General features: G+C 40.6%; 1 protein-coding gene across 8 annotated transcripts in view; it reads left to right on the forward strand.

The window, feature by feature from the left end:
- LOC126259993 (uncharacterized) overlaps nucleotides 1-22,733 on the forward strand; it is a 224,743-nt gene that overhangs the window by 86,508 nt on the left and 115,502 nt on the right. For all 8 annotated transcript variants that reach the window (XR_007546584.1, XM_049957135.1, XM_049957134.1 and 5 more), the window contains 2 exons: nucleotides 13,282-13,500; nucleotides 14,544-14,874. Coding sequence is in view for 7 of the 8 variants with exons in the window: in XM_049957135.1 (XP_049813092.1) it covers nucleotides 13,282-13,500; nucleotides 14,544-14,874 (550 nt within the window). In the remaining variant the exon portion in view is untranslated. The remainder of the gene's footprint in view (nucleotides 1-13,281; nucleotides 13,501-14,543; nucleotides 14,875-22,733) is intronic.

Here is a 22,733-nt window from a genome sequence, read left to right on the forward strand (position 1 = left end):
AGCCAATCAAGAGCTTGTAATAATATTTAGGAAGTGTATTTTTTGTGCTAACATACATTTTTTAAATGGAAAAATGCCTGTTGACATCAACAAACTCAGGTAGGGTAAATTGGAATGTCAATGGTGTTTGTTGTCGGACTCTAGTGCAAATCATTTACGAGATATCGTATTTTGAAAAGTTCCCACACAGACACTTGTACAATAACTGTGATAGCGTACACTGACAAAAATACAAGTACATACACTAGTTGTTTGTATTCAGACCGGTAATGAGACAACTGACCATCACAGGCTGTGTTCAAAATGACCACTGGCAGCGGCAATAAACAGATCCAGTCTGGTATGGAACAATTGTTGCACAAGTGCTAGCTTTCCAGCAGATATGTCCGAGCAGGCTGTAGTAATATGTCATAGCATGTCACCTGGTGTAGTTGATATGTCCTTGTAGACAGAATCTTTCAGCTTTCCCCACAGAAAAAAAGACTACAGGTGTCGAATCTGCGGACTGGCCAACCATCATGTTGGTACCACAGGTTTCTCCTAGTCTGTAAAGGAATGCCTTCTGGCATCCGTGAAAGGTGGCCTGCTAGGAGGCTATGATTGTGTGCATACATTGTTCCGTCTGTGAAAAGCAGGCCTGTGAGCTAATGGTTCACCACCCCACACCATACATTTACACTCCATGGACACTGATGTTTCATCTGACGAAGCCAGCGGGGATTGTCAACAGACCAGTAGTGCATGTTCAGTGTTTTGTCACTAAACAAGATATATGATACATCTCTAGAATCCTGACTTAATGCAAATGTACAGGAGTTAACTTTCTTCTCATAATTGTTTGCATGCAGTTCTTGATGGGGAGATATGATAGGGATGGAACATAAATTGATGGAGAATGTGTAGGACACTTGCCTGACCCATGCCCCGTCCTTGTGCAGTTGCACAGTAACTGATGTGCGGATCAACTGCAACAGCAGCAAGAACATTAATTTCTCCTCTCTTGTTGTCAGTCGCTTTCTTCTGTCATGTTGTCTAGGTGTTACACTACCACATTCTTGTAACACGTTAGAGAGGTTGACAAATAATTGCTGAGATGGTTGGTGTCTATTGGGATATTTTGCCAAATACACCATACAAGAACAAACTGCATTCTTCCTACACTCTCTGTACACCATGAGCATATCGGCTTGTTGTACATTGGTAAGTCCCATTGTCCACTCACGACCTACTTCTTGGACTGTCATGCACTAAGTGACTAGCAAGTTGTAATGCACTCAAGGAACACAGAAGCACACTGTAAGCAAACATAACACAATGTACCTATACAGGTTGAATGGTAGGTTGATGAAAGAACTGACTCAAAAAATTACAGAACAATATCCCTAACTTCAATTTGCTGCAGAATCCTCGAACATATTCTCAGTTTGAATATATTAAACGTTCTTGAGACTGAGAAGCTTATGCCCACAAATTGGCATGGTTTTAGAAAGCATCGCTTGTGCGAAACTCAGCTTGCCCTTTTCCCACATGATATATTACAAACTGTGGATGAAGGGCGACAGGCTGATCCCATATTTCTAGATTTCCGAAAAGCATTTGACTTGGTGACCCATCACAGGCTGTAAACAAAGGTATGAGCAAATGGAAAAGCTCACAGATATGTGAGTGGCATGAAGACATCTTAAATAATAGAACCTAAATAATAGAAGCCAATATGTGGTCCTCGACAGTAAGTGTTCATCAGAGACAAGGGTATTGTCAGGAGTGCCTCAGGGAAGTGTGATAGGACAACTGTTGCACTCTATATATATAAATAATTTGGTGGATAGTACGGGCAGCAATCTGTGGTTGTTTGATGATGATGATGCTGTGGTATATGGTAAGGTGTCGAAGTTGAGTGACTATAAGAAGATGAAAGACAACTTAGACAAAATGTTAGTTGGTATGATGAATGGCAGCTAGCTCTAAATGTAGAAAAGTGTAAGTTAATGCAGATGAGTAGGAAGAACAAACCTGTAATGTTTGGATACATATTACTAGTGTTCTGCTTGACACAGTCAAGTCGTTTAAATATGTGGGCGTAACATTGCAAAGTGATATGAAATGGAACGAGCCTATGAGAACTGTGGTAGGGAAGGCGAATGGTTGACTTCAATTTATTGGGAGAATTTTGGGAAAGTGTGTTTCACCTGCAAAGGAGATCATGTATAGGATACTTGGGTGACCTATTCTTAAGTACAGCTTGTGTGTTTGGGATTGGCACCAGGTCGGATTGAAGGAAGACATCAAAGCAATTAAGAGGTGGGCTGCTAGATTTGTTAGCAGTAGATTTGAACACTACATAAGTGTTATGGAGGTGCTTCAGGAACTCAAATGAGAATCCCTGGAGGGAACTCAACGTTCTTTTTGAGAAACACTGTTGAGAAAATTTAGAGAACCGGCATTTGAAGCTGACTGCCTCATGAGTCTACTGCTGCCAATATACATTGTACGTAAGGACCACGAAGATAAGATAAAAGACGTTAGGGCTCATGTGGAAACATGTAGACAGTTGTTTCTCCCTCACTCTATTTGCGAGGGGAATAGGGAAAGAAATGACAAGTAGTGGTGCAGGGTACCCTCCGCCATGCACAGTATGGTGGGTTGTGGAATGCCTATGTGTATGTATATGTATATGTAGATGTAGAATGGCACAGACAAGTGTCAGTGTGGGAACTTTTCGGAGTACAATATCTCATAAATGACTTGCACTAGACTCCTGCAACAAACACCACCGTCATTCTGATTTACTCTATTTTTAATTTGTTAATGTCAATAGGCATTGTTCCATTTAAAAAGTGTATGTTTGCACAAAAAATACACTTTGAGTTTCATTACAAACTGTTTATTGGCTAACAGTGTGAGCCCCTGACCACCAGTCCATTCTGTGAAAACTGCACATCAATTGCTCTTTCCGTTTCTGTAATATTTGCGGTGCAAGTTTTAGGTGATTCACCCTGTATACATCCTCTGGCTGGGAGTTTTGTGGCAACCATCAGGCTCCCTTCACGTAGCCAGCTGTGGAAACATAGCCTTTTGCTATGGCATGTTTAAGTATGATCTACCATACTGCAGAATGCTATGCCAGCATTGTTGCAGCACCCAGCTGCAGAATTGTGATTATGTAGGTGGCTGGTTTGTTGTGTAGCCCTTGGCTGGTTATGGCCACCTACCTGAACCTGATGCCACAACAGTATATAGCCTCTCTTTGATTCTGTGCCACAATGTTTAGAGGTTCTAATTGGAGAACATAAATGGTTCTCCCATTTTTAATTGTTGAAGGTAGAGATTGTGTACAGTTCTATAATTTTTGGGGTTTCGTATACTTATTATATGTTAAAAAAAATCATTTCAGATACTTGCATTCTTTATTTCAGAGCTTTTATGTGTGAGAAAAGTTATGCCACTGTTTTGCCTAAAATTTAAACGTTATACTTGAATTAATAGGTTCCCTAAACTTCAGGGATGACTGAGAAACACATGCCTAGGCCATGACTTTTAGACCATTATATGGTAGGACAAACTTATACCAGTAACTGCTGCATTTTTGCATTCGGATACTGTAAAAGGCAAGACAAATGTGTTTCTATTGTTAAAATAGTAGAGAAATGAATTTCTGACATTACACATGAGAAGCAGAAAAATATTTTCAGTGAAGCATGTGAATGAAATAATTACATGCCATTAGAGTACATTGATGGACAAAAAAATCACAACATCCAGAAGGAGTTGTGTGACATAAACAAAAGTTGGTAGGCGTGTTTCTACATTTGAAACATGATGCCTATTCAGATTTCATGTCAGTCTCATAAGAGTGGCACTAGTAGCACCACTATGAGGATGCAAATCAGGTATGCTTTAAATACACAATAATGGTTATGAACATTGGTTACCTTTGAGATTGGACATGTTGAAGTGATGTTAGTCAAGAATGCCTTTAAGACAACTAAGATACCATTATCAACATGTGACTGAGTTAGAGTGAGGTTGTGTAATAGGGCTGACCCTAAACCACCACCATTTCCGACTTCAGTGATATCAAGCAAGAGCTCATTGCAGGGCATGGTGGAGGTCTGGTGTGTTTTTTGGTGAAAGCTGATTCTGCCTCGATGCCAGTGATGGCAATGTGTTGGTTAGGAGGAGGACAGTTCAGGGCTTGCAACCAAAGTTCCTGCGTGCTAGACACACGGGACCTACACCTGACAGTAGCACACAATGCCATAGTGGACCCTATTGCAATTTCCAACACCTTGGGCCACCATTTTGCAGAGATTTCAATCTCCTCCCATTATCACCCTGTCTTCCTCCATCAGAAATGAGTGGAGAAGACTCGGGCGATACTCTTGTCTTAGAATCGTGAGTGCTAAAATGCCGCCTTTACTATGAGGGAACTAGATCATACTCTCACTTCATCCAGATCCTCCACCCCAGTGCCAGATGCTGTTCACATTCAGATATTGCAGCACCTTTCTCTTATGGGCAAGCACTTTCTGCTTACACGCACAACCACATCTGGGCAGAGGGCATGTTTCCCAGATGTTGGCATGAAGTAACAGTCATACCCATACCTAAGCCCGGTAAGGACAAACACCTTCCTTCTAGCTACCGCCTCATTTATCTCACCAGCTTTGTTTGCAAGGTGGTGAAACATATGATTCATGCCCGGCTGGTATGGTGGCTCGTGTCTTGCATTTTACTAACCACAGCACTGTGTGGATATCGAGCATGCCGTGCTGTAGTTGACCATCTTGTCACTTTGTTCACCCATGTCATGAACGGTTTTCTGCAGAAATCTGAGACTGTGGCTGTGTTTTTCAAAAGTCTACAACACCTGCTGGAGGACTGGTATACTCCATACTCTCTACACATGGGACTTCCATGGTCGCCTGCCCCTTTCCATCAGGAATTTTTAAAAGACCAAGTTTTCAAGGTATGTGTGGGTTCTGCCTTGTTGGACACCTTTATCCAGGAAAACGGTGTGCCTCAGAATACCATCCTAAGCATCGTAGTCTTTGCTATCGCCATTAACCCTATAATGGCCTGTCTCGTGCCGGGCATCTCCGGCTCCCTTATCATTGATGATTTTGCCATCTATTGCAGTTCTCCACATATGTGTCTCATTGAGTGGCATCTTCAACGATGTCTCGTTCGCCTTTAATCATGAAGCATCAACAATGGCTTTTATTTTTCCATTGACAATACCATTTGTATGAATTTCTGGCGGCACAATTGGTTTTCCCACCACATTTACGACTTGTCTGCTGCTCTTCTGTTCGTTGAAGATACGAAATTCCTGGGGCTCATGCTCAATAGGAAACTTTCTTGGTCCTCCCACATGTCTTACCTGGAGGCCCACTGTATGCGGTCTCTCGGTGTCCTACATGTCCTCAATGGTACTTGCTGGGGTGTAGATCGAATCACCCTCCTCCATTTGTACTGGTCCCTCATCCATTCAAAATTATATCATGGGCGTTTCATTCATTCATTTGCACGTCGATCCCTCTTATGCCGTCTCAATACTTTCCACTATTGTTGCATCCGTTGGGCTACTGGCACCTTATACACTAGCCTGGTTGAGATTCTGTATGCAGAAGTTGCTGAACAGCTGCTGCCCCACCATTGCGACTTTCTCCTCTGCAGATACGTATGCCATTTGTCTGCCATGCATGGCCACCTATTCTTTGCATCCTTCTTCGATGACTCCCTAGATCACCAGTATGGTGTGCGTCCGTCTTCTCTGTTACCTCCTGTCAGCTCTTGCTCCTGCAGCTTAACTTCACGCTACCTGCAATTTTCCCAATGGGTGGGAACCCTTCACCAACTTGGCTTCATGCAGCAGCCTATTTTCACCTTGGCCTTCATTTGCTTCCTAAGGGCACTTCTCCAGCCTCACTCTATCGCCTTCAGTTCCATGACCTTCGCATGAAACTTCACGATAGTATCTTTGTGTACACTGATGGCTCTCAGACTGACCATAGTGTCGGGTGTGTCTTTGTCATTGGCACAGACGTTTTTCGGTATTGGCTTTCAGAACACTGCTCAGTATTGACAGCAGAGCTTTCCGCCCTGTATCAGACCCTGCAGTACATCCGGCAACACAGGCTTTTCAATTGTGTCATCTGCTCAGACTATCTCAGTGCCCTTCAAAGCCTCTGTGTGCTGTATGCCATCTGTCCCTTAGTGCAACAGGTGCAGGAAAGCTGCCACTTCTCACTCTTGATGAAGTCACTGTTAAATTTTGTGGGTTCCTGGTCATGTAGCTCTGACAGGAAACGACGCTGCTGACGCTGCTGCCAAGGCTGCAGTCCTTGTACCTCAGCCCGCTAGTTCTAATCTTCCCTCCAGTGACCTCTGTGTTGCCATCTGTCAGCAGGTGGTGTCACTTTGGCAACACCACTCATCCTTCCCTCATGGGAACAAGCTCTGGGTTATTAAGCCTCTCCCAGTGTCCAGGACAACCTCCTGTGGGCCCTCTTGCCATGAGGAGATCATTTTAACTAGATGCATATCGGGCACTGTGTTTTTAGCCATTACCATTTGTTAAGTGGTGCTCTCCCACCACTCATTGTGCTCAACTTTTGACTTTCTGCCATTTCCTGATGGAATGCCTTTTTTTAACTGCTTACGTTCCCGTTTGTGTTTGCTGTCTTGAGTTATTGTTCGTTTTAGCAATTAATGGGTGAGCTGTCGACCGCATTTTACTTTTTATTTGTCATAGCAATCTGATGAAGGCCTTTTAATTTTTACTTCTGGACCTCCGTTTCTCTACGGCGTATTTTATAGACCTTTCTCCATGTCCCTGTTTTTAGCTATCTTCTCTTCTGTCCATTGGGACTGACATATAGTTGTTTTGAATGCCTCTCTTTGTCTTCGTGTTCTATAATTTTGACATGGGCGCATATGATCCTAGTTGTTTTTGTGCCCTAAAACAAAAACAAAACAAAAAAAAATCAAAACAAACAATAACAATCTTAGTATTGTTGGTAATATGTAAATACTGATATAAAATGGACTCATAATAACTGATGATTAGGACTGTGACTTCTGGTCAACATATGAACATTAATTTGAGTTTAAATCAAAGAAGCAATTCATGTCTCTTTCCTCCCTCCATTTCCTCCCTCTCCCTCCCTCCATCCCCCTTCCTCCCCCTCTGCCTCCCCCCCCCCCCCCCCTCTCTCTCTCTCTCTCTCTCTCTCTCTCTCTCTCTCTCTGAACATTAACTTCCCTTCTTAGCCTCCTGCCCTGCCCTCCTGCCAACACTGCCTTTCTTTCTACCCTTGCCTTTCCCTCGTTCCCTCGTAGTATCAACATAAAAGCATATAAAGGTATGTGCGTAAGGGCAGCCGAGCCAGTCCAGTAAGGACGTCAGTGAGTGTTAGCTGTTCTGTACCAATTTCCAGATGCTTTTAAATCTGGAGTGGAGAAAAGACAGACTAAATGGCCCATCATAAAACAATGTATCAACCCTGGGGATCATTCATCAATTAACCAGCACTCATGTAGGGTGTAGCGAGCTGGACAATGGGTGGACAGGGAAGAAGTGGAGAAGATTCTGCAAGATATCATTGAGCTTTCAGAGAATCCTTGGTCCCCTCCGGTGGACCTTTTGAAGGAGGAACATGGTACATGGCATTTCTGCATCAACTACCAATTTCTAAACAAAATCATGAAAAAATATGTCTGCTAATTGCCACTCACTGATGACATCCTAGACCACTGGAAAGAAGCAAAATATTTCTCAACTACGAACATTCAGACAGGCAGATGGCAAATCAAAGTCGATGAATCTGACTGGGAAAATACTGCCTGCCTTCATAACACTTAATGGTTTCTGTGAGCTCAAGGTTATGCAGCTTGGAGTAGGTAAAGTTCGATCCAACCTCAAAATATGGTGAATAACCTGCTTCAACATCTGAAATTTATCCTGTGTTTTTGCTAATTGGCAGATTTATGATGTGGGAAGTTTTCTCGAAATGTACTCTTACTACGTTCATAAAGGACTTCTGTAATAATACACGTCCCTAGCAAGAACTACTACATGGAGTCACCAAATTTTCCTGAAATGATGTGCCAAAAAGGTAGCTCTGTGTCCTTAAGGGGGCCCTAATACCTTCTCTAGTCTTAGCAGTGTATGACAAGAATGCTGAGACAGAACTTAATATCGATGATAGCGGTTGTGAGATAGTTGTATTTCTAGTACGAATTAGGAAAGTTCTGAAAATACGATATGTTATGCTTCCAGCCTTCTATGAGTTCTGGCCATATTTCTTTGACAAACCATTCATGATTGTGACAGACCCCCATTGTCTGTGGTGGCTGACTTGTCTGAAAGATATGTTGGGTCAACTGGCGAGATAGCAGTGAGGTGTCAGGTGAACATCACAGTGGTATACAAAATCAAATACAAACACAAGGGTGCTGACTGCCTTTAGCAGAATACAGCAGTGTGTATGAAATCTGTTGTTGCTATGGTAAATGATGTTACTGCTGACCAAAGGGAAGAGCAACACTAATGAAATCTGTAGTAACCTTCAAGAATGAGGAACTGACCAAAGGAGAATTCCAGTAAATAAATGGAACATTGCTTGAGAAGAACTATGAGCCAGTGGAACAGAACTGGTGGCAGATGCAGGTATCAGTGTCACCAAAGCTGTACCAAGTGCTGAAGCTCTGGAAATTTCCTTGTAGAAGACATAATTTTGAATCACTGGGCAGGCCTTCTGATGATCTTTGATAGTGGCAAAGTTTTCTAGTTGACACTACTGTCAGGTAATTTCATGTTGTGACATCAACCACAGGATTACAACTGCCTACCACATAGCTGAATGACCTCACAGAATGCTTTAATAAAACATTGACAAATATGCTCTTGATGTACAATGGCCTTAAACAGAGAGTGGGATACAATACCGCCCATTGTGACATGAGTATACAACACAGCAAAGCAAGACACAGGATTCACACAGTTTTTTTCTGCACCATGGTTGTGAGGCTGAAACAACAATGGATTCACTTTCAAGTAACTTCTGGGAATTCATCCAGATAACACTTTCAGCGACCGCCGATATTTTGGCGGGAGAACACCCCACCATTTTCAAGGCAAACTGCAATGGACAGGCGACGTACATGCAAATTTAAAACCTCAGTTCTCGGACTGAAGCAGGAAAGATAAAACACACACACACACACACACACACACACACACACACACACACACACACTCTGAACACTAGTGCCACCAAAGATGACCAAAGTCAGAGCTATCGATAGTGAGACTACGAATTCACAGGTGAGGTAGCATTGACTGTCCCTCTGTTTCTTGACAAGGGAGAGAGCTGGATTCCAAACAGAGTTTAAACAGAAACCTTCATCCCTGTTAACGAGTTTGCTCGCCAATTTAATCTCAACTGCCTCCATAATAACACTGTCCCAATAGCTGGACGTGCATGCCAATATCTTGGTGTTATTATATAACATGGGGTGAGAAGTATCCAAGCAATGTTTGGCAATAGCAGATCTACTTGGCTGCTGTAATCATGTGTGCCTTTTATGCTCAGTAAATCGGTCCTCCACAGTCCTTATGGTTTGACCAATATATGCTATGCCGCAGCTACAAGGAATACGATATACACCCGCCTTACGCAGTCCAAGATCATCCTTAACGGAACTCAAAAGTGCTCTTATTTTAGATGGAGGTTGGAAAACACATTTCACATCGTGTTTCCGTAAAATACGACCGATCTTGTTGGACGTGTTTCCTACGTAAGACAAAAAGGCAGTTGACTTAGGTGTTGACTCAGAACTATCATCAATCACCCGATGTACAGTTGGTCTATAGCACAATGCACGTTCAATCTGTCTATCACTATAACCATTTTGACGAAATGTAGCTTCAAGATGGGACAGCTCAGCTGGCAAAGTCTCAGCGTCAGAAAAGACGTGCCCTGTGTACCAAGGTATGAGATACCCCTCCACACTGAGCCGGAAGGTGACAACTATTAGCCTGTAAGTACAAGTCGGTTGAATACGTTTCCTGTAGACTGCATGTCCCAATGATCCATCATCCTTCCTCCTAACCAACACGTCAAGAAAGGGAAGGCAACCATCCTCTTCCACCTCCATCGTAAAATGAATGTTCGGGTGGATCGAGTTCAGATGTTCTAGAAAGGCATTCAAATTCTCCCTACCATGAGGCCAAACAACGAAGGTATCGTCAATGTATCTAAAGAAACAGGCGGGTTTCAAAGGCGCCGACTCCAGTGCACGTTCCTCAAAGTCTTCCATAAACAAATTTGCGATCACAGGAGACAACGGACTACCCATTGCCACTCCATCTGTCTGCTCGTAATACTGGTCATTAAATAAAAAGTAAGTGGATGTCAACACATGTCGAAAGACTTCTTACGTGAAGAAGACAAAAACGTAGACACATCACTCTTGCCCTTCTACAGTCCTTAGGCACAAATCGACAATGGGGACTTACAGCTCAAGTAAACTGAGCACCTGCTCGGCAATAGTGAAACTTCGGTGGAAGGAGCCCATACCCAACGCTCAGCTTGGTGAAAGGGATGTGACAACACGACCAGAACACTAGGGCCCACCAGTGCTGCCATACAGAAAATCATTGAAGAGATCTAGATCCAAGGTGCTGTAGTCGGCTCCAACAAGAACTTCTGAAACAGTGGGTCGTTGTCCTCCAGAGACAGAGCAGTGTCATGAGCTGTGGTGTATTCACTGTGGCATAGCAGTTAGCATCAGTGGATGCTGTGCCTCAGGTCACCAGTTCAAACCTGACTACTAGCAGTTATTTGTTATTCAGTATTTATTGTTTGTGGAAGGTTTTCGAAATTTGTAGCAGCACTCTCCATCCAAGAGTTCTGTTCTATTCTGGCAGTACATTGATGTTTGTAATAAATATGCTATCAGTGCTAAGTGCTGTACTTCATTGATGACCTTGCCTTCTGATTTGGACTTGAGTGTGCTGACAAACATGACAGTGTGGTTGATAACTTGAGTCAAGTGAAAGAGTTCCTCCCTAAAACAGTTCAGAATGGGTGCCAAATTTACTAGTTCTGTATTCATATGTTGCAATTGATGCTGCTCCTCATAGAGAAGTATTAGTCAATTTTTGTCACATTCTGCATGTGATGTGAAACACACATGAAGTTAGCCAGATGTTCAAAAAGTGTTTCCCTGGAAGATTGCGCTTGAAAAGTAGATGACACTTCAATGGTAAACTTATGAATTTTTTTTGTAGTCCCCAATTTAGGTCACAAGTGTTATTTAATAACACTTTGATGAAAATACTGAAACACAGAGTAAATGATGCATAGTTCATAAAGAGTTACTTATACTGTGAATTTTCCAGGACTGCAAAGGGATTGGCAGAAAAGGTTGTGTTTCGTGGTCACCAAGGTCCCCAGACTTTACTGCTTTAAATTTTTGCATGTGGGGATAGTTGGAAGGTGAAAATAAACACAAGAGATGAGTTGATAATTTGGATTATAAGTTGTGTTGCCTTCATAGAAGAATGCCAAGATGAAATCAGAAGAGCTACAAGTGGTGTTGCCAAAAGAATTTGAGAGTTCATTCAAGTCAGAGGTGGAGTGTATGAGAACTTACTTTGAACTTAATCATTTGCTTTAGCTTAAGACATTCTGGGAGTATGTGTCTGAGTTGCATTCTGAGAACTGTATATCTGTAGCCAATAAAAATTAGGCAGATGTTACATGGAATGTTTTATTCAAATTAGTCAATATTACCACCCCATAAAATATTTACTATTACCCATGAAACATTACACACACACACACACACACACACACACACACACACACACACTTGTAACAAAAGTGCAATAAAATAGTGGACTTCTTATAAAGTAAGTAGTCTCCTCCATACTAGATTTAAAGGATGCAAGCAACTGTGCATCACAGACCACAAGTTCATCTCTTCACGTTGAGAAGAATTAGTTTGTGTCCAGACTAAATGAAGATCCAGACACATGTTAGATATATATTGCATTCTGTTTGAGAGAATGAGCGGCCCTTTGGACAACCCTCAATCTTTGTCAATATCTTCAGCTTGATGGAAATGTAAGGGGGGGGGGGGGGGGGGATAAAAATTTATCATTTTACAGTAAGCCTTAAAAAGCTTAAGTGTACATTTGAGTTAACGCTTATTTCCAGCAAAGTATAGTTGTTCTAATGGTCACCACAACAATGAATTTATTAAATTAAGATGACATTTTTTCACTTGGGTTGTAACAAAGAAGAGGTCATACTGCAGCTTAATTGGAAAAATACCACTTTCATTTAACAGGGTAGTTCCTTGGATTTGTGTACCACTTCCTGACTGCAGTGTTAAATCCTAACATAAAGGTGTTTGATCCTTCTGTGCCCATTTATGAATGGGTTTTTATTCTGACAAATGGTCTAACCAGTTTTTAATGCTTGTCATATACAGGGTGAACCTGAAATTCACCAACAAACTTTAAAAGGTGGTAGTAGTAGTATGGAACAAAACAAGATAAAAAATTGTAAATATGGGCCTTGAAATCCTAGACGTTAAGAGCTATTAGCAGTTGTCCCTCTTCACTACTGTGAAACACATCTCTTCTAATAAACAAGTGCTCATAGCTCTTAAGGTTTACATTTTAGAGCCCAAATTTATTGAATACTTTTTCTAGTTTTGGCCCATACTATCACCTCTTAAAGCTCATCGATGGAGTTCTGGTTCACCCGCTAGATATCATACAATTCCACAATTTTAATGGAGTATTGTTAGTATTCCTTGGAGATATTTCTGAGACAAGGCCATGACCAGCAGTTTCCTCCACCTAATAAGGGGGCAGCTATAAATTGAAATAGGAAATCTTCCTGCTATTTTACCTGATAACAATGTTTTGCATGGACTCCAGCATAATTCAGAGATCAAATATTTTAATTTGTGTTACACAGTGCCTGTCTCATCTGTTTCTATGTAATGATCTCCATTTATATGGTACAAACTTTTGAACAGGATGACTTCACGGTCTCTCTCTCTCTCTCTCTCTCTCTCTCTCTCTCTCTCTCTCTCTCTGTCTGTGTGTGTGTGTGTGTGTGTGTGAGAGAGAGAGAGAGAGAGAGAGAGAGAGAGAGAGAGAGAGAGAGAATATGGTAGACACTGACTTTGGGAATTAGGTTACTATTGGAAATTTCTGTGTACTTGAGTAAGAGGTATAATTTTTTTATTGCATAGATGCTAAATGGCCTCTGTAGTGCTGGTTCAAGACTATCAGAGGCTCTTGGGGGCATGGTACGAGACACAAATTCTCCATCATATGCCATTGCAGTCCAGTGTCACTCTGCATGGGAAGAATTAGTGAAGGCAACTGCAGCTGCCACTTCAGCAGTAAAAAGTCAGGTTACTACGACTTTGCAGGATGTCAATAATCAAGATAGCACCGAAAGTAGTCAGGTAACAGTTGCCCACAAACTTCAATGGCGTATTTGTGTATTTTAGTTTATCTTAAAAATGCTGTTTTTTTAACTGTTTTCTTGTAGTTTTGTGGTGTGCTCAGTAAGGAAATGTGTGACATAATATTAATTACATTATTAATTAATCTTCTCAAGAAGCTAAATGCTAGAAGAAATGTGATAATTCAAAGCTTCAGCGAGGTTCTGAAACAAACACCACTATGCAAATATATTAGTTTATTTTTTGTATATGTAATTGTACTCTATGATAGAGGCTTCCTGTAAAGACAATTCTTTAACTAAGGGCAACAAGTTTAAAATAAATAAATTTATACATGTTTTGTGTGCTTTTTGTTTCTATGGCTTTAATAAAAGTATTATATAATTCACAGAAACCTCAGAGGCAAAGCTACAAATCCTTTAAATGTAACTATTTGATGATGTACAGGAAAAATGTGAGCTGTTGATATTTCTTGAACAGTGATATTTAGTTTACTATGCACCCACTTTATAATTTGTCTGTATTAACAAACAACCTTGAGAGACTGGCAAATTTCCAATTTTATCATTTGCAACATGGAAATGACTGCTCTGTACACCACTTGTTTTCTGAATTGCTTCTGGTAAGGATTATCATTCTCTGTTGGAGATAAGATGGAAGCAGAATTTACATCTGCTAGAATGCATATGATTGACTGTAGTGGCTAGAGGTATTGTAATTTAATATTATTAAAATCTGTGAAGGCCATTCAATTTGGTCCTCAGTGTAGTAATTAGAGTTGTAATTGTTGTACCTGCTATTTAAAATACTTTCCTAATCATTTCAGGTGTATTTAAGTTCAGCCAGCTAGAAACAACATAATAACTTTTCTCTTCCGGTATGACCATCAACACACTGTTGTTAACATCTGTGCTCTTAATTATCATGTCACATGTGCTAAATGACTCGTTGGCCAGTCACTGTATCCTGTTCACCCTATCATTTGTGTCTGTCTCAGTCTCTTAGTACAGTCACTTATTAGACTATTCATTTATGATGAACAGGTGGTTTGTGGCAGCCTCATGACATTTGTGAAGCTGCAGCAGCAGTTCTGTGCTTCGTGTAGCGAATTCTTGAGCTCTGTGCCAACATGCAGCTGTAGCTCCGCCCATGACCCTGACTGTGGCATCGGTGTACTACAGCAGAGTCTGGCACGTATGTATGCCCCAGTGCCACCGTGGCCACATCGCAGATGGTCAGAGGCTGCAGCTGCCGACCTTGGGGGAGAGGGGGATGCAACTGCTCCTCGTCGCTGGTCTGTCCCATGCCCACCGCAGCGGGGAGCTGCCAAACTTGGAGTTCCTTCACAGGACCGAAGCCGATCTGCTACTCCAGGTACTTGCATGTACTAGCTTTTTCATTGGAACTCATGTATGTTTTTGTAGTTTTTAAAAATTGATAATTCTGTGCAGAATGTTCATTATCATCTGCTGCATCTGTTTACTTATCCAGTAAAAAATAATAATAAGCCACCAAACTTGAAGTTTGGTTTGAGCGTCACAATCGTTTAGCAAACATGGTCCTCCTGTAGGTGCTACTTGCTTGCTTTGTTTCATTATGTGGTATCATTCACCCTTCCATTTGTAGGCCACACAAAATTATATTGTGATATCTCAATTATGATATAGTTTGATATTTTTATCATACACAAAGAAATTTTGACATTGCAAAGAGGTAAAAGTAACAGGAAATTCCTGACTTACTAGGCATTGAATCAAGACCTTCTCAAAATAATCTCGTTCAAATCTCCAATCTGCCATGAAAGATATGACGGAAGTTCAAGCAAATTGTGTACTATTTTGTTCATGGAGCTTACATTTCTGAGAGAGACTTAACTTACCTTTATAGTCAAGGTAACTAACACATATCAGTGTAGTGGTATTTGGTCGAGATTTACACAATTTGAATCCTAATGGGGGAAGGAACGTACATCTCCAGTATTTGACCGCATGGGGAAAAGACGTGGCTTCATAACCAGACTGTAAACTGAAGTCCTCAGTTAAATTCCAAACTTCTCAGCATGATTTGGTAAGTGAGGGCAGAAAAAGTTTGAAGCTCCTGTGCTGTTGTAGGGAACGAGGCTGTGTGGTGCCACTAGTCTTCTCCTTCTCTCTTCCTATCAGACCATACTCATACATAACAACAGAAACTCAAAACCACACTGCAGGAACTTTTATCATGGTCATCATACAATCCTGATGTGCATTTGACACTCCATAACAGTTTGGATGTTGCTAATCACCTTCACTAAGACCTTTCCCATGGACACAGTGGGATTAGTACTTTGTGCCACTGCTTATTTACTGCATAGGGAGCTGTATGACATACTTTGAAAGCTACAAAAATATTTTTTCACTCACAGTTAACATCAGTCACATCAAATTTTAGTTGTTAATATATGCTAGAAGTTACCTATGAAAACAAAGGTAATAATAATTCCTTATGTATATGTCTGGTTGGAAGAGAAAAGTTTTTTTTGTCCTGAATGTAAAATAGTATAGATGGAGCAACGAAGTTGTGGATGAGATATGGGCGAATCAAAAAGTATGGTGACATTAAATGTTCATCTAATAGATAACTTTTCTCAAAGAACACAGCAGTAATTTATTGGAGTGATGTTATCCTGTGTTACTGGAAAATTAATATGAGAAAATTCCAAAATAACTGAGACAGTGCGCTGTGCCATCAGGTGGTGACATTTCAGGTCCTGCTGGCAGCTCCAATTAAAAACCATCTAAAGTTTGGAACTGTTTATTCTTTCCTTGGGGAGGAAGCCAGAAGCATAACAATATGTCGGTAAAAGATGTGATCGAAACTGAAGGAGCTGAAGCATATTTCTGGTTTTTGTGAATCTTGTATCGATAATACCTCTTCTAGGGACACAGTGTTATTGAAGGCACTTACATTATGGATGATGGAGAGGTTTTCCTGTTTCAGGGGTGGAGGGTAGGAGAGGGGGGGGGGGGGGGGGTGCACATTATATAGGCATTGTGAAGCCAATCCCAATGTAACAACAGTTTTAAACATAGCTGTAAGCTTGTCTGTGGAAGAAGACATAATAAATATATTTAAAAAATGGATGGATGCACCTTAGTACAAGCTGGAACAGTGTACAGTAAATATGAGGAGGATTTGAAATGTGCAATGGGAATTTCAGCACTTCAGGAGACTAGGTGGGAAAGGTAAACAAACAAAAATTTTCACTGTTCTACTCATAAATATATACAGTTTGGTTTGTAGTGTCCAGGTCTATGCCCAACTTTCAGAGTCAGAGAAAAATTTCATGATGTTACATCTGTCAATTTATATGCCCCTGTAGAAATGCGAGATGAAGAACACCCAAAGAAGGAATAGATGAGCCCAGACAAAGTAGCAACTTCCCCTACAAAGACCTATGTGCATCTACAAAAGATAATGTTATGCATCTGGCAAAACAGCAACAGTGTGGTGTACTATGAATTGCTTCTCTGAGGTGTGACTATCACTGCTGAAATTTGGTTTCAGCAATTGAGACATCTTGCAGGTGCAGTCGAAGAACAACAACCAGGAAGACTGCCTGAAGTGATGATACTCCACAATAATGTCCACCTGCATTCTGTTAGACTGACAAAAAACGCTATACAGCAGTTGGGTTCGGATGTCACCCACCTTATTCACCTGATCTTGCACCCTCAGATTTTCGCCTTTTGTGCTCTCTATCAAATTACTTTCAAAGAACTTCAACTTTGGATGAAAATGTGCTCTGAATGTGGTTTGATGAGTTCTTCACCTCAAAATCATTTGATTTCTTCAGCCATGGACTCAAAATGTTACTCCAGCATTGGCAAACTGTTTTAAATAGTGAAGGAGAATATATTATTGATGACTAGAGTCTCTGTTATGTGTGTCTGTTGTGTTTATTAAACTTATGCACCAAACCAATTGTTCATTACCTTTACTTTAGTTGGAGAGATAGGCCAAGTTAGCTGATCTGTTAACAGAAAACATAGGAGGGGGTGGACCCCACCATACAAAGGCAAATTTCTGTGTATATAGGGGCCAGGTGAGACACCAACATCAAGACAAATATAGGCAGACAAAATTAAAGGAAATTAAACAGACTGAGACTCCCAGTTCATCTCGTAATAATAACATGGAAAGTAAGCGTTTCCGGACATATGTCCACATAACGTATTTTCTTTCTTTGTGTGTGAGGAATGTTTCCTGAAAGTGTGGCCGTACCTTTTTGTAACACCCTGTATACTGTAACTTACTTCCACATGCAGTTCAGAAACACTCTTAAAAAAACAGATCTACGCCAGCTGTCTGACAAATCTGCTTACAGAATATGCTGCCAAGATCCCCTCCCTATGATTCAAATTGACCTGCAGTCTCTCCTGAAAAGCTCAGGCCCCTCAGAATGACTTACACCTCAATCCATGGAACTTCTTACCCCACCCAAACCACACCTCCGCCACCTTTTACCTTCTTCCTAAGATTCACAATCCCAATAATCCTGGCTATAGCTGCTGACTTCGATGCACCCACTGAATTTATATCTACCCGTGCCCGTCCCACTCCCACCTTACACGTTTCTTGTCACTGTTTTGCCATCTCCCTCTATACCAACATCCCCCATGTACATGGTCTATCTGCAGCTGAACATTTACTCAGTCAGTGGCCACCTGATTCCAGACTTATGACAACCTTTCTGTTTACCTTAATCAACTTCTTACGTACCAACAACTACTTCACCTTCGAGGGGCAGAGATACAAACAGATCATGGGTACGGCCATGGGAACCAAGGTGGCTCCTTCCTGTGCCAACCTTTTTATGGGTCGATGGAGGGGTCTTTGTTGGGTTCCATAAAACCTCATCTCCAGTTTGGTTTAGATAGATCAATGACATCTTTGCCATATGGACTCATGGTGATGCTGACCCATTAAAATTACAGAAATCTCTTTAATACTGTCTCCCAATTAAATTTCACATTGTCTTATTACGAATCCCATTCCACTTTCCTTGATGTTGATCTCATCCTCACTGAAGGTCAGCTACACACTTCTGTCCACATTAAACCTACTAACAAACAACAGTACTTATATTTTGACAGTTGCCATCCTTCCAATGTCAAAGTTCCTTCCCATACAGTCTTGGCATTCAAGGCAAACGTACTTGTTTGGATGCTGACTCTTTACAGCAATACACTAGCATTCTCACCTCGGCCTTCACTGGACATAATTACCCCAACAGCCTAGTTCGAAAGCAGATTTTCCAGACCATTGCAGTCAATCCTGATACTGCTACTTCTCCAAAAAACAACTTTGGACCACATCACTTGTCACTCAGTATTATCCTGGTCTTGAATGTTTAATCAGCTACTTTGACAAGACCATGACTTTGTAAAATCATGCACTGAAATAAGACCCATTCTGTCAGAGATTTTGTCTACCACACCAAGAATAGCTTTTCATTGCCCTTCCAATCTCCACGTATCCTTGGCAGACCCTATCCTCCTCCCGCACCCACCTCCCTACCCTATGGCTACTGCCCCTGGAACCACCCCCCTCCAAGGCTTGCCTTATGCACCCTCCTATCTCCACTTGCACCAGCCCTGTAACTGGCAAAACATGTACTGTCAGAGGGAGAGCCACATTTGAAATGAGACAATGTTATTTGCCAGCCATTATGTAAATACTGTTTGGCATTTTACATTGGCATGACTGCAATCAAGTTATCAGTTAGAATGATTAGCTGTAGGCAGAGCTTGTATACTGGCAACACGCCAATATCCAGTTGCAGAGCATGCTCTACAGTGTAACGGTCATGACCTCGGTGCCTGTTTCAACACACACACCATCTGGATTCTTTCACCAGACAGAAGTTTTCTCAGAACTCCGCAGGTGGAAACTATTGCTACAATGTGTCCTTGGTTCTTGCCACCTACCTGGCCTTCATTTACATTAATTCCTTCTGTCTCAGCATTTCTTCACAGTAACTGCTCCTTTCTTCAATCCATTTTAGTTTTCTACATCTTTCATGTTCTGATCTGTCTATTTTTTGCTGTACACCCTCCCACCTCTGTTACATATAATGCACATAGCTTTTCATTCTTATTACATTGTGCATGCTATTTTAGCAATAATCTCTCTCTTGTATATTATCCTGTACTCCACCTTTAAGCTCTCAGTTTTTCAAGTCTCGTCCGGTGCAGTCTCCAACAATCAATCTTTCCTCCTTGCCCTGTCTGGCAAGTCTCCCCTGACCCGTAGTTATGGGTGACTTTTCTGAACTGTTCCCCTTTTCCTAAACTTGTCCAGTCTTTTCCTTCACCCCTCTTCATTTCCCTTCAACTATTCTGCTGGAAGAAAGAGCCACTGGCTCCAAAAGATTGTGTAAGTTAAACCTTTTTGTACGTGTGCGTTCTCCTGCCACCACTTGCTGAATATATATTTTAATCTTATCCAGTTACATTATACTGTTAGAAAACAGCGAGGCTGATTGACAGAACTACTGAAGATTTTTAAAGGAAGCTTAAAGATGTTAACTGGAGTGAAGTTTACAATGAGCCTAATGTTATTCTGACATTTTTCTTAAACATTTATCACTACAGATAAGAGAATCTCTTCACAAGAAGAAGAAGAAAAGTGTGAGTAGGACATGTGCTTTGAGTGTTCCATACAAATTTAATTATGTACATTGGTGATAACAATTTTGTTTGGCGCAATGGCATGCTGCAAGTCTTTCTATTGGATGCCATGTTGGTAACTTGTGTGTCCCTAACCTATACCAGTTATCCAACCAGAGAAACCAGACTTACAGCTTAACATGGAATCAGAACCATATGTTGTTTCTGGCAACTCATCATAGCATTGAAAGGTGAAGGCTAGGTAGGTTAAAACGAAGACTGAAAAATCTGTAGTCTGAGTGAGATTTGATCCCATGACCTCTTGGTTTTCAGGTATGTGGTTTACCACTAGACCACCAGGCTCAGCAGGTATGTACAGTGATCGTCTGTAGGTTTCAAAGAGTGAATTTGTGAGTATTAAAATATGTGACATATATGGCCATATCTTTTGATTACATTGACTTAGAAGATTAAATTTTTTACACTGCCAAGGAACTGCAGACCTTAGTAGCGGACATAAAGTTCAATTTGATACCTAAACCCTTACCTAAGGAAGAGGAATTTATAACATATGGACAGACAGACAGACTACAAATGGCAAAAAATTTTCCCTTATGTCATTTAATTTCAAATCAGCAATTTTCAGAATTTTTTTTCTTTACTTGTACTGTGAAACCTTACTTCTTGTGTCAAATTTCATTATTTTTTATCAGTGGGAAGTACTCTATAGGTTCTGATGAGTGAGTTTGCAAGTATCAAAATATATGACATAAATGGCTGTATCTTTTATCTGCATTGACATAGAGACTTATTTTTTTCACACAGTCAAGAAATCATAGACTTTAGCACGTGAAATAAATTTCAACTAGATACCTCTACCCATTCTTGAGAAAAATGGGTCTTAACAGCAGAGAGACAGAAAGATAGGCAAACAGATGGACATTAAAGTGATCCTATAAGGGTTCTGTTTTTACCGATAGAGCTATGGAATCCTGAAAAGAACTTGCACAAAGTAGCCAGAGCAAGTAATGGCCGAGAAACACTTTAATATATTAAGCAAAGTTGGCAGAAGGAAGTAATCCAGGAATATGTGCATCTTGTCTGAAATTGACAGATTCCATAATAAAATAAAATCTGATGAAGTACTGTTAAAAGAAAGACAAGGAAAGAAGCCACAGAAGGTGACACTACTTTTGTTAAAGAGAGTGGGAACATTGTAAAAGACAGTTAATGTGTAGCAGATAATTTTAGCAAGTGCTTTTTAAAAATAGGTTAGAAAATTGGTGCAAATTGTTCTTAAGAGAAAGCAAAGCAATACACCGAAGAAGCAATACAGAGGACATTTAGTGGAATAAAAATTAATCTTACATCCCCATCTGAAATAAGGAAGATCATTATGATTCTAAAAAGCAAAAATTCATACGTACTGGGTAATATCTCCAATAAGACACTAAAAAGTTGTGGGGCAGTAATATGTAATGTTCTCAGTCATTTATGTAATGCATCGTTAACTCATGATGTTTTCTCATTAAGATTGAGATATGTCATTGTTAGGCCTCTCTATAAAAAAGTGACTCCACAGCTATAAATAGGTGAGTCCACAGATATAAATAAGTACCATCCAGTGTCACTCCTTACATCATTTTTAAACATTTTTGAGAGGGTGAAGTACTCCAGGGTTGTCACCCACCTGTGCAGTAATGCGGTACTTAGCCAGTTGCTGTTTGGATTTCAGAAGATCAAATCTACTAAATCAGCTATTTATACATTTATTGAGCACACAGTAAAATCCTTAAATCATACAGTATCACCAATTGCCGTTGTCTGTGACTTATCAGAGGCACTTGATTGTGTCACTCATAATATTCTATTAGGGAAGTTAAATTTTTATGGTGTATGTAGGTCAGCAAATGCCTGGTTGAGTTCTTATTTAAGAAACAGAATGCAAAAAGCTACCTTAGGCTGTTCGAGTAATACAAAATTGGATGCCACATAATCTGCATGGGGAAAAATTACAGAGGGAGCCCAAAAGGGTTGACCATTGGCCTACTACTGTTCTTGTTTTATGTTATTGATCTGCCACTTTAGCTGAATCAGGAAACAGAATTAGCCTTGTATGAAAATGACACTAGTGTTTTTGTGAAGCTGAGCAAAGAAGCAGCAACAGAGAGAACAGTAAATGAAGTTTTAATTAAAGTTACTTAACTGCTCTGCACAAATGGGCCAGCTTTTGTCCAGTTTTGTACTGTCAAAAATATCCCACCTTCTATTAAACTAGTTTATCAACAAGAAATAATACTTGGGGTAGACAATTGTAAGTTCTTACATATGCATATTGATGAAAAACTAAACTTGAAAAACATTTAAGTTTGGCTACTTTTTCTATAAGAGTAATTGACAACTTTGGAGATAAAGAAGTCAGTAAGTTATCGTATTTTGCAGATTTTCATTTCTAGATGTTTTATGGGACAATATCTGGAGTAACTCCTCACTTAAAGTATTCATTGCACAGAGGTACGTTACTAGAATTGTGTGCAGTTCACACACACATACATCTTGCAGGTATCTTTTTAAGCAGTTGGGAAT

The sequence above is a fragment of the Schistocerca nitens genome, chromosome 5 (assembly GCF_023898315.1).
Source record: "Schistocerca nitens isolate TAMUIC-IGC-003100 chromosome 5, iqSchNite1.1, whole genome shotgun sequence".
Classification (NCBI taxonomy): Eukaryota; Metazoa; Arthropoda; class Insecta; order Orthoptera; family Acrididae; genus Schistocerca; species Schistocerca nitens.